General features: G+C 40.9%; 1 protein-coding gene across 4 annotated transcripts in view; it reads right to left on the bottom strand.

The window, feature by feature from the left end:
- Nucleotides 1-8,075: 8,075 nt before the first annotated feature.
- Nucleotides 8,076-13,526, bottom strand: part of LOC112155958 (nuclear factor 1 B-type) — a 63,725-nt gene continuing 58,274 nt past the window's right edge. For 2 of the 4 annotated variants that reach the window (XM_024288046.2, XM_024288047.2), the window contains exons 11-12: nt 13,327-13,415; nt 9,589-9,721 (exon numbers count right to left, since the gene is read on the bottom strand). In XM_024288046.2, the coding sequence (XP_024143814.1) occupies nt 9,589-9,721; nt 13,327-13,415 (222 nt within the window). Of the gene's footprint in view, nt 9,722-13,326; nt 13,416-13,526 lie in introns of all 4 variants that reach the window. The other 2 variants (XM_036216564.1, XM_024288048.2) reach the window with 2 other exon arrangements.

Genomic DNA, 13,526 nt, shown 5'->3' with positions numbered 1-13,526 from the left:
AAATAATGTATTACCAAACCCTTTTTATGCTTGTTTTAAGTCACTCTCTGCTTTTTAAAATCTATTTTTACTTAAATACTGAGCCAAAAATCCCTGTTTATATGCCCAATTATTTTCGTTTAAATTTTTGTGTTTTTAACAAATGTGTTCAATCCCAACAAGTTATTTTTTTAAAGATGCTATGGAATGCATTCAAATTCTGAGAGTTCTTTTAAACAACAAAAGTAATCTGTAATGTATTACAGTTTGAGAATATATTAGCACAAAGCAATTTAAGGCATTAAATTACAATAAAAATTGTTTTTTTGCAGCTAGGCTAATAGCTAGCCAACACGTCGGCTTACCGAAACAATAAAACCTGACATTGCGGTTAGTTCAAGGACAAATAAAAATCCAATAAAGCAGTTTTTTCCCCTCCTCCTGTGTAAATTCAAATCATAAGTTCCATACTGTGCTCCAACTACCATAAATGTTCACAAATTATATCCTGCAGGATGAAGCGCATTGCTTTGAAGCCAGAAGAGGACACGATCAGATTAATTCATTGCACCACTCCAGCAGCACGCAAGATGAATTTTATATTCCTCCCATAAAACTTGGGGATGTGACAGAGTTCTTTGTGCTGGCACTGGCCCATGTCCAAGCGCTCCGTCCAGCCCCTGCACTCGCAGGTTTGTGTGAGAGTACTCGCTGTGCTTTCCAACCTCTGCGTCCTCTCTGAAGCACGTCGGACGACCACAAGGCGCCGTTGGATACATGTAGAAAGACAGGACAGGGGGGAGACGGGACGGACAAACACAAAGGCAATCAACAAATCCCCTTTGCTTGAGCTTTGAGAAACATAATAGGGCCAAATCATCATCTATTTAGCTTCGTCAAATCACTGACAGCAGGCCTTGATAAAAGCGAGTGGAAAATATGTAGGCTACAAGACGCTGCCAAGACCTTCACCGACAAGAGCCCCCCTATTGAAGCCAGATGTTGATTCAACTGGCCAATTTTCATAAATGGTATAATGATTACCATTATAGATTGAGTAATTTTATATCAGCGTGCCACATTGTTGGTCGCCTTTAATGATAGCCAAATGAAATGGTTTGTGGCTGAGGCCAGGTGAGCTTTTCTTGTGCTGTGCACAACATGCAGGGCCTTAATCACCCATCAGGAGGGGGGCCCCCTGCTGAACGCGGGGGCACCTGGCCCCGCGGGCTCTGCGGACGGTTCCTGTTGTCGTCACCAACTGTCCAGCTGAGCCCTGAGCCCGTCACACGGCTCGCTAATGAGGTTTAATTGGTGCTTTAGCCCGACTTTTGTCTCCTTCGATGGCCTCAATCCCTTTAGAAAAGGCTTAGCCGACCACAGATTCACGCACTTGACCTAGTGACTCGCATGGACGCCGCCCCGGGTGACCCGCCCAGGTTCCAGTTGACTGCGTTGGTCCACGTTGGGTAAGCTGCCTCCCGTTCCTCGGGGATTGGGGCATTACTGTAGATTAGCAGAGGTAATGCCCCAGCGGAACACGGCGGGGTCATTCTGGGACACGGAAGCTAGTGTTTGCTTCCAGGGGTAACTGTCGCAGACACACTTCTAGGAATCAACAGAGATCCAATTAGCGTAATACTTAAATCTTTCCTATGTTGTGACGCGGCCCTTTTTCCACCCCTTCGGATTGCTTTCCTCACTATTCAGGCTTCCTTTTCCCCTCCAGGAAGGAGGAAGACAAACTTTCGAGTGTTTCCAGATTTCAAAACAAAGACATTAGGTTACGACCTGTTTGAGTGGCAGCTAACAATTGACTGTATATGAGACCCCTCCCCTCGCGTTCCAAACAGGAAGTAGAATAATCGTTAAGATTTTTTTTTTTAACATGGTCTTGATAATCCTAATTTCTTTTCAGGAATTTTTTTTCCTGTAGTGCAAGCTGTTAACTGTCCAATTAGATGCCTTAATAAAAACCTGTGTTCTCAAGTTCAAAACATTTAATTAGCAGATTCTCCGAGCCCAGTTTTAAGTGGGATTTCAACAAGCTCACTTCTGATTGGTGAATTTAGTCGCCATATAAACGATGATTCATACTGATTAAGACCAATCGTTGCTTACTGACATTGTTTTGTTCGTGTCACTACCTGATCTGTAACATCTACCCAACTGATCTCCAGATGCACGAAAATCATTCTTACTCCCGACTTGTCATTAGGGCTGCCACAATTAGTCGACTAATCGACTATTAAAATAGTCGACGACTAATTTAAACTTTGACTTTTATTGAGTCAGAGTGTAGTAAAGTTGAAAGTTGTAATGGCATTATACAAGGTTTTTTGGACTATTTTGGCATTTATTAAGGTTTTTTTAGACTATTTTGGAGTTTAGCTAATATTTTAGTTACATGCTAGCTGTCTTGGCTAATTTAGGATTTTTTTCAGTTTTTTAGGCTATTTTAGAGATTAACTAATATTTTAGCTGCATGCTGGCTATTTTGGCTAACTTAGGCTTTTTTTTCATTTTTTTAGGCTAATTTGGCATTTAACTAATATTTTAGCTGATTATAAGCTCCAGTGGTTTTAGCTATTAGCTTCAGTGATTTCAGCTATTAGCTTCAGCATTTTCAGCTATCAACTCTAGCCACATTCAGCTTCCTGCATTACCACTTGCATTATCACAGGCAATGCTATATATCTAGTTAGTTTAAAACTAATGATGGTTAAGATGTGTGCTTCACATCTAGTCCATGACCCGATTAGTCGACTAATCGGAAAAAATAATCGGTGATTAGTCGACTATTAAAATAATCGTTTGAGGCAGCACTACTTGTCATATATGGACATATGTTTCGGGCCCCCTCTGCTCCACTTTTTGACGTTTTGGGTGCACCCAACTCGTTTTTTGACGTACTGGCTGTTCCCATTAAATCAGGGGTCCCTAACCCCCGGAACTCAAACCGATCAGAGGGCCACAGACGCTAATATGCGTCCCCAACCCTCAGGACAAGCACCAGTACCTTAACCCGGTACAGGTTCCGCGTCCTGGGGGTTAGGGGCCTTTGATTTAAAGGGAACAGTCAGAACATAAACAAAACGGTGAGTTAGGGACACCCAAAACGCCAAAAAGTTGCTTGGAGGGGGCCCAATCCATACGTCCATATATGATGAGTTGAGAGTGGGAATGTGTAGCTTAAACTGTTTACAATAATGAAAAAGAAGCTTTTTGTTGTTCAGGAAAACATAAATTTGCGTGATCAAGATGTTATCTGCTGTTATAATGGCAGAATTGTCACTATCAGGAGCTTTTTTTATTTAATGAATTACTAGTTTTACAATCTTGGAACACCAAAAAATGTATGAATTATGGAATCTTTATAACTGTTACAATGTTGCCTACAAAAGGAAGTGACATCAGATCTGGGCATCGGATAGTTGTTACAAGTAGCAGTGTTCTTATCACAAAAAATTACAACTGAATTAAATTCATTTGGTTGGAGTCAGAAATTTTCTATGGATGTGCAGATGCAGCTAACAAACAAACAAATATTAAGCATTTACTGTGGAATATTAAAAAAACAAGGATTTAATGCAAGAAAACACACAAAAAAGAGTCGTTCTTTTGAAGTTATTTTTGTAGCATAGCTCATTTTTATTGTTTAAACAGTTTTGCATAGGAAATATATCCACTTCCAGTAATTGACTGCAGTAAAAACAGCTGCTAGCAGTATAGGCTGGATATAACAGTAACAATCACAAAAAGTTGAGCCTTTATTTACACTGATTTTTAATCTTGTGGCAATTTTAGCCCCTGCATCAAATGTAACCAGCTCGAAGGCATTGCCTACTGCTTGGTGTTTCTAAAAAACAAACAAAAACAAAACAGAAAAAAAGGAAAACAGTAAAAGAAGGGATATCAAGGCCTTCGCTATACAATTCACAATGGACACCTGTGGCTCCTAAACTGCAAATTAGAAACAAAAAACAAAACAAAAATAAAAGATTTCGGAAAGAAGTCCTCTAAAACGTACATTCAGATACATACATAGACCGTTGCACACACTCGCAGTGGGACTACGATCACTACTGGAGACTGCTCACTTGTTGTCCTGTTGGTGTTGTTGTTGTTGTTGCTTCACACATCTGACTCCACTGTGTTTCCTGGAAACGGAGTGCAACGTGCGTGCAGAGGGAAGTAAAAGTGCCACAAGACCCCCACCCAACCGCCCCCCTAAAAAACAAAAAGGGGCAACTCGTCCGAAGACTTAATTTTGTCCTTTCACCCACTTCCAGGAAAAATACAAATAAAAGGAAGCATTTCCTGTCAAAATAAAATCTGAAGTGGACAGACATGATTTAAAAAAAAGGGAATACATCACAAGAGATGTCACACTTTTCCTCTGAGTGATGCGGTTTTTATCTCACCTCAAAGGAAGTCTATCACATTCTACATCATATACATATAGCAGACATGAACAGGCACTGCATTGCTATCATCTGATCTCCTTTAAGTGAGTTAAATCCTGTAAAAATGCTGGTTTGTTTCTGTATCAGCAACAACAACCTGATGCCAAGCGGCTAGCAGCTAGCCCAAATATGGAAGGTGTGTATTGCTTATGTGGGGGGTAAAAGCGAACGTTTGGATGTTTCCATTTTTGTGGAATTGCCTTTCGGGCTCTGCGTTTTAAAGAAAAACAGATACAAATTTTGAAAGTCACGCGTATTGCTCGAGGGCCACAGGTCCTCCTTGCATAACAACCCTCCCGTTCCTCTGCGATCACTTCGATCAGAGTGGTAACACTTTCAAAAAAAAAAAAAAAAAGAGCTAAACACTGATTTAAACGAGCTACATTCAAACACTAAAACTGGAAGGTACAGTACCCTTTAGTGAAGCACCAGGGATTGAATGGGGTCAAGAAGAAGGTGGCCGACATAGCACCAAATATTCTGCACCAAAACAGCAAAAACTAAAACAGAAAATTTATGGACGTTTGTCATTGCAGTAGTTTTTACCCTGCTTCTCTGGTGCAATGTAGGGGGGCTTTTATTTTGTAAACTAAAATCACTTCCCAGCTGCTACGGGAAACTCGCCTTCTGCAACTCACACCCACGTACCCCGAAAAAACACACAATAAAAAAAGGGATTTCCCACAATCCACTGGCTATGGGCTCACTAAAACAATTCAAATATTTCACTCAATTGAAACATCAAACTAAAAATTTTTTTTTTTCTTAAAAAGCCTTCATTTTTGTTCTTTTTTAAAATGTCCTGCCCCAAAACCGCTTTTATTTTGCTCTTACATAGTAACTTCTGAAAAAAAAAAAAAAACACTTTGTATCCTACCAATCAGGAAAATGAGGGGAGCACTAACACTAAAAACAATAAAAAAATAAAATTCCTAAAATGGATTTTCTTCCCTCTAAAATAAAAGATTTACATACAACTCCCCAGAAGAGTTTACAGTGTACACAATCCTGTCCTTCGGCAGGCTTTTATTTTCCCCTCATCCTGTCCTCTGGCTGTGCGTCAGAGGCCCTCCATCCCGCATTCGCACTCGCGCCCGCACTCAAATTCAACGAGCAATCGGGACATAAACCTGTATGTACAGTCTGTTTTTTTTTAGTTTTTTTTTAAAAACACATCCACGCACAATCAACGCACCTCAGCGGGGGCTCCAAAGGCTGCAAAGTACTTAGAGTTTTTCTTAAAAATAACCAAAATAAAGAGAAGAAACAGTGCACATACAATAGCGTGATTTTATTTTCCTAATTTGACGAGTAAAAGTGGAGAGATCGAGCTTGACTTGAGGATCATTTCATGATTTCTGCTCCGTAGCCCTCTGCGAGCGCGTCTTTCACGATTGTGGGGAAAGAGTGCAAAAAAGTGTCATGACAGCACCAGTGGCGCTGCTTCTCTGCCAAGAAAAACAAAATTCTACTTCAGAAGACAATGATTGACATAAATAATGCCCTGGGATATGCCTGAGAGGTTCGCTGTGACTTCTGAACAGACTGAAGGGACAGGATGATTGCCTATGTGCTATTTAAGTGCTCTATTTTTCTCCGGATGAGTTCTAGTACGATTCTATGGGTTTACAGGACGACTGGCTCCACTAGTTTCAATGTGCGTAGTAATTATTTACATTTATACAAATCTATTTATAAAATACTTTCTAAAGGCTTGCTTGAGCCTGCCTGGAGCTTGATTTTGGACAGGTCTCGCTAGCATTCGTCGGTGTGTGATTGTTGCGCAGGTCACAGGCCACTTCGCTGACGGGTTTTAAGGCATCTACTCGGGATTTTGCATCCGGCGACATCTTTTACAAGCGCGTCCGTCCTCAGCTGCGGCCCTAGCAGGGATCCCAGAGATCCCCGATGCAAAACGATTGTCGAGCTCAAGTCAAGCAGTCTCTCCCACAAAAAATCAAACAAAAATGTAAAAAAATGGAGGTGTTGGCGCCATTGACTGTATATGAAAACATGTTACAAATACCAACAGCTATTACCCAGTGATTATATTTGTCAGAATAGCCATTCCTGCTCTACTTTGAACATTTCAGACTGATTTCAGTAGGGCTGGGTTTATAAAATCAATTAATCAATCGAACCTAATAGATTAATAATAGATCCATAAAAGAAAAGATTGATACAACGCGAAATGCTAAAATCCGCTAGCTTGATGGTGACGGCTAATGCTAACGCTAGGTCAACCTAAACATAATTGCTGACTAAATGAACATATTTAAATACTCAGGAATTTTTTTAAGTAACCATTTATGGTTTAAAACACAATTTTTGCTGATTTTTTCTTCTTCTTCTGGAATAAGGTTTAACGCTATAGCGTGATCGCCACCTAGTGGCCAAACTGAAACACTCTCCAGGAGAAGCAGAACAATTCTTGGAGCTTCTACGTTTGAGAATCCATGTAATACTGTATGCTATTAACAATCTCATTATCATTTCCCTAATACATTTTACAGTATGTGAACTCTATCAGATTAATATGAAAATCTTCAAAACATATATATATAGAGAGAGAGAGTATTAATGTAGTTCTAAATAAATCTGTCTAAATGTGTAAAATTGAATTGAGTGGATCAAAAGAGTTGGAAAAAAATCGGAATCAAATCGATTCTAGAAATTATTGATGATTTCCGGTTTCAACAAGCTCACTCCTGATTGGCGAAAGGGGTTACCATAAGAACACAATGACTTAGACCAAATCAAACAAATCCTTGCTTACTAATGATTTCTGGTTCCAACATGGCGTCTGTTGCGCAAAAAAAAAAATGTCGACTAAATTATTATTTTGTTAAATCCCCAAGTAAATCCTTTTCTATGGGTGACATCACACTCAATCCGTCCAGCTCTCATATACAGTCAATGGGTGACACCTTAAGACCAATCAGGGACTTTGCAACCTTTTTTTTGTTTGTTCTAATTTTTCCAGTAATTTTAGAAAACAAAAGCTCCAAAGTCATCATGTTGCCATCGCTCCTTTTTGTTTGTGGAGGAAAGGATGTAAAAAGAAAAAGAGCAGACCTTGTCTCACACTGCATAGAAAGCAGTCCCCACTTTGGTCAATTAAAAAAAACAAAACAAGAAAAAAAAAGAGGAAGATCACCCACAACAACAACATCAACAGCAACAACAACAGCAACATCAACAACAACACCGACGACAAACAACGATATCAACTAAATAAATGCATTACGATATCATCTACCTCCGAACTAGCCTCTAATAATTAACGCATCTATAAGCACTACCTACATAGGCAAAACTTGGTATTGCATAATTTTTCATAAGTCTGAACTCCACCCTCCTGCAATAGCAACTGGAAGATGAACACGTTAAAGAAAAGAGGAAAAAAAAAGATGACAAGATTAGAAAAACCACCAAAATACTGAAGAAAACAAAAAAAAACAACACAAAAGCTGGTTGATTACAAACTTTCAAACTGCAACTATACACAGCTTTGATATGCGATGTAACTGTGAGAAAGAGTAGTACATGAAGTTAAAAATCAACAATTTCATTCAGAGTACAAAAAAAAAAAACAATTATCATAAAAATGTTAATTTCTGTCTTTTTTTCTATAATGATAAATGCAGCAAAAACAAGTGTAGTGATGTCTCTATATTCAAAGGCAAGGCACGTCATGTGGACTTTATTTCATCGTGCAAATTAAGAGAACTGGAGAGTTTTTTTTTCTGGATTGAAGGGGGCGGTGGCTTGGTAGAGGCCCCGCCCCCTTTTGAGATTTCAGGGATTTGCCACCACCTGGATTTGAATTTTCAGAGTAAACCTTACACAAGCGTTACTCGTTAAGTCTACAGTACATTTACAATATTCATAAATTTTCATTCATTAACACTCCATGATTTCTTTCTTTCTTTCTTTTTTTAGTTTTTTTTTTGCTTTTTTCTGTAAACACAAGCTTTACAAGCTGATGGCCAAATGCGCTTAACATTTCAAAAAATAAAATGTCTGTCACACACTGCGTGTGTTTCATTTCATGATTCATTTCAGGTGTTTTTTTTTTATTTTTGACCCCAAAAATAAATTAAAAAAAGAATCTCCCCGCTATAATGGGAAGGGCTCAAAGTAAGTGCTGGTTTTGCTCTGCACAGGTAGCTTAATGCTTTGCCTTTCACAATGTTTTTTTGTTTTTCCTCATGCGAAGAGACGGATATGTGACCGAATGAACGTATTTTTCTTCCCTCTTCCTTTAGAGTCTTAGGGCTGAGAGACTGATAGCTTCCCTTCGAAACAAAAACAAAACAAAACAAAAAAATAGTTTCAATTGCACTTGCCTCTGTCGCTATTTTACGTCTTCTTTTTTCAAAATAAAACGATCCTTTTGAAAAGGAGTTCTTTTCAGGAGGGGTCCAATCTCAAGCATTTAGTGTTTTTTCAAAACTGCGTGAAGAGTTTTCAACTCTTGCCATAAGTGTTTACATTAATTCTTGAAATAAGTAGCAATAAACAAAAACTTTTTTTTTTTATCGAGTCACAGTAAACTGAAATCAAACGGAAGAAAAAACACTCTGAATTCACAATTTTTTTTGTTCCTATGGTTGTACACAGTGAGTCTCACCTGGGCAGGTGTCAAAATGCAGGACCCGCCCCCTCTGCCCCTCCCCCACCCGGGATTATGTGTTATTTTTTTATTTATTTTTTTTTAAACCTTAAATCTGCCTCCATTGTGGAAAAATAGTAGGAATCACTGCTAAGAGTCTAGAGTGTCATGCAATCAAACATTAAGGCATCTATACATCACAGTATCTGAATGGATCCGACAGTTCTGCAAACACGACAGCTGACTGGTGGGGTGGTGGTGGGTGTGCGCCGGGATACGGCAGACCTGAAGCGTCCTCCTCTCTGAGCTGTCCCTCGTCTTCACTTCAGGACCGGCGTCCGTCATCAGGAGGAGGTGCAGGAGCGGAGGGGGGTGGTAGAGTTAAGGTGAGCAGAAGGGAGGGGATGCCATGCGGCGCCGGCTGCTTCGCTGGTTTCGTCCACACCTGTAGTGCTCGTTGCTGCGCCGCCGAAAACGCTCCCGCCTGCACCTACCCCGAAAAGGAGGGGGAGGGTGGGTCGAGCCCGCTCAGTTCCCCGTCTCAGCGGGGACCAGGGGCTCACCAATGATGTTTATGCTGTAGTTCTGGTGGACATTTGCTGGCAGAATCTGAGTCCCGTTCGACATTTGGAATGGAACTAAGCTCGCCCAGGTACCAGGACTGCAGAGGGAGGGAGAACACACACACAGAAACAGAGGTCAGTCACATGACCCAAAAAAGCAAAATTTGTCAAATAGTCAAGGCAGATGTTTGTGCTGAGATTCCTCTAGCAGGTGGAAAAAAACCCTCTGAACTTTGGTGCAGCTGTCCTCCTGAAAATAACGGTCTTAGGGTGCTTTGAATTTTGAGCAAAGGCGCCAGCCGACCCAGAAGCTCCAATTGTTAAGCTTTTTTTTTAACATTACTATGAATAAGAACAGGCAGAAGTATTATTTTATGACAGAATCAGCAGATTCATCTGCTGAATCTCTTCACTACTGTAAAGTATTGCACGTATGAGCACAAGGATACTTTTGTCCGATTTAGAGTCCGCTGGAATTACTTGTGTAAACGGTTGAAGAGTTACGGTAGTCAAAAGACTTTAAAAAGTGGAGCTAAAGCTCCAATGTGGGTCAAGATCCAATCATCACTTTTCCTCTTTGATAGTGTGCTGCCCCCAAACCTGCAGCGGGTTCAATGCCTGACAGCAAACCCGATAAAAGCGTGGACTTCCTGAGTGTGAAAGAACCGTCAGACGCTATAAACCGGTTTGGGTTCCCTCCTTCGCATAGAGGAGCAAAGGAAGAAGAGTGGTGATGAAGAAATGGTGAAGAAGAGGGAGAAATAAGTGAGGGGGTCGGGGGGTGGGTGGAGGTGGTGGGGGCTTTACAAAGCTGTCCCATCCCTATTCATCTCACGCTAATGGCAAAACAACACGGTGATTGTTCCTGGGGAGCAACGGTGCTAACTGAAAACGCGAACGGGAACAAGCAGCATGTTGTTCCCGAGGGGCGCTGCACTACGTACATGTTAGATAATTAGCCCCCCCCTTACCGACTAGCCTGCTTTTCTTCATCACAGGCCCCTAGTGTGTTCTCGTCTAACGTCCCCCCGTCCCCCACCTCTCCGGTCAGAATACCTGCTCCGCAGACTCATCTAGAACCCCGTCAAAAAGAGGAGAACTCAGAGGAGAGCCCTCTGACGAACAACGGCGTCTGCATATTATACAAATCACCAGTCGCCGCTCGTACTCTTAAAACAATGCAAGTGCAAATTCCATTCACCCCTCGCCCTGGAGCGGCCCCGGCTCTCCAGCTGAAGGCTGAAAGCAAACAAAGCAGCGGAGATGCATTCGCAACAAAAGCAAACATCCCTCAAGTTTGTTGCTTCCAGAGTGCAAAGCGTTAAAAAAAAAGATTCAAGGCTAATCCTCCAACAGTTTTTTCTTTCCCTCTCCTGCTTTCTTCACTCCCTCCTTCTCTCTTTTCCTGCCAGAAATCGTCGGACAGGAAACGAAGGATTAGGTTTTTCCTACCTTACTGAACAAAGAGGCGCACAGAGCGGCCAGAGTTCTCCTGTTCTTGCTCTCTTTTTCATCCCTCCCTTCCACCACCTCTGCCTCTTCTTTCCCTGTGAACGTCCTTTCAGGTAAATGGCTCACATTGTGGGGAGGGCCCGATCGGTGCTGATCTGGTTAGAATCGACGGCTGTCAGGCCGTCTCTGTGTCCTATGACCTAAAAGATGCCACGTTTCTATGCAAAGAAGGCATCCTCCAACAAAAACAGAGGAAACTTTGACATCTCTGCAGCTTTTATTGCTCTGATTTCATCCCAGAAATGTTGGAAAATGTGTCAAGGAATGTAATTAAGTGAGATGCACTCCTGCCTTCATTTGAAAGCACTAAAGGTTTCCTCCTTTGACAACCTGGCTTCCCTGGAGTAACCTAAAGATGGCCTCCCCGGCCCTGTCCTGCTCCCCGAACCTCACTGCTCCCTGAAAGCGCATCATCCAGCGGGCTTCGTTTAAGGATTAGCCCGCTAAATTAGATTATCTAATGGCATCTTAATGGATTGCTGACCCATTTCCTGCACAATGGCAACAGCTTTTTAAATTCAGAAGACGTGAAAGGATGTGTATATAAAGAAACTAGACGGTTTCAATCTGAGCAGCAAAATAATCCATCAAAGATGAAGACGTTTGGCGTGGGAGAAGCATCCAGGTCTCTGCAGTAACATAAACTTTCTCCGTCTCGGTTGGGGGACCTCCACGTGGGGAGCAGAGGAGTACGTTTGGGATGTTGAGTGGAAAGAAAGACCTCAGGCTGCTTGCAGGCAGGCAGGCAGGGGGGGAGGCTACCTCCACTCGCCTGTTAGTTAGGAGGCCTGTTTCAGGGGTGTGGGGGGGTGGTGGTTCTGTGTTCAGAACTCAACCTGCGTGCACATCCAGGGAAAAGCGGGAAGGAGGACAGGAAACAGCTTAGCTCAGCTTGCTCGCTCCACCAGGCTGAAAAGGTTCAGGTTTTTGCCCCAGAGAGAAAAAGAGAGTTACAGTATGGAAGCAAACCTGGGGGGGTCTGTGATTTAAAGAGAGCAGAGCATGACTACAGCATAAAGGCACAGAAAGATGGAAACAAACATAAGGCTTCAAACATCTTGGCTTGAAATCAAGTCAAAGCCTTTGTGTTGACATATTTTGATTCAGTTGAGGCTTTTTTCTCATAAATTTGAGAAAACAGTGACAAGGAAGATAAATTTAAAGACCCATTCTAATAAAAATTGTTTTTAGAATGTCCTTGTGGCATTTTTCAAATGATGTAGGACATAAAGAATAGTAAGCTCAAAATTGCATTTAGGAGTAATGTATTCTTCACACTATAAACTACTTAAAAGTCTTAAATTTTTTTTATAAAAAAGGTCACTCCGCCTTATGTCCTAGAAAACTACATGTTTTTTTTATTTTTTGCTAATCATAATTAAAAAACCACAGGGAGTGCTTTTAAAATAGATCAGAAGATGATCAGAGTGGGTCTTCAAGCCTTTTCATTTCACTTAAAGTAGGTATTTGAAAGAGTAAATATTACTTCTCCTTAAGTAATATAACTTTTAGGTACTCAGACCCTTACTTGAGAAAAAGTACTGACCCTCTACCTAACTTAATTAACACTAAAACGACTATCCTTAACAAAAAAAAAAAAATCATTTTTAAACAATCATGTAACTGTGGAGTCCCACAAGGTTCAACTGTGGACCCACTACAAGTTCCATAATCGGCTAATCATAATTAAAAGACCACTGGGAACGCTTTTAAAATAGATCAAAAGATAATTGGAGTGGGTCTTTAAGCCTTTTCATTGAAATATCTGGATTCAATTGAGGGTTGTTTCCAAAAATTTGAGGAAAAAGTGACAGGGGGAGAAATTTAAAGATTTAAAAATATCTCTGTTCTGGGAAAATCAACTAAAAATAAAAATATATCCAAAAAAAAGTACTAGTTTGAATCCAAAAACAGAAGTTTCCAGTTTGAAAAGAGAAAAGAGCGGGAAGAAGGGGCAATAAAAAGACAGAAGACATGTTTTTATATGAATTAATTTTGCATCAATTATTTGAAGAACCTGCAAATTTATAAAAGTTCAGAAAATATATAAAAAAACAACAACAAGCCCCAGACCATGAATATTTCATACACAACAATTCTGTGTGTAAAGAGCTGCAAAAGAAGGAAATCATGGGGTCAAGGTTGTGTTCAGACAGAGACAGAGATGGCATGAAAGAACAAAAAGGGTTACCTTTGCCAAGTAATCCCCAAAGTGTCGTCAGTGGCACTGGGGCCATAATGCCTGCCGTTTTGAGTCACGCTCCAGTCACACTTCCTCAGCTGTCAATTGAAACCTAGCAGTCAGATCACTGGGCCAAGACAACTTCCACTTCAGATTACACCACAACTCAACACTGTGTACACACATGCATGCAGGAGAGCCTACGGCAG

This window comes from Oryzias melastigma, linkage group LG18 (assembly GCF_002922805.2).
Source record: "Oryzias melastigma strain HK-1 linkage group LG18, ASM292280v2, whole genome shotgun sequence".
Lineage (NCBI taxonomy): Eukaryota > Metazoa > Chordata > Actinopteri > Beloniformes > Adrianichthyidae > Oryzias > Oryzias melastigma.
This window is presented reverse-complemented; position numbering and strand designations above follow the sequence as displayed.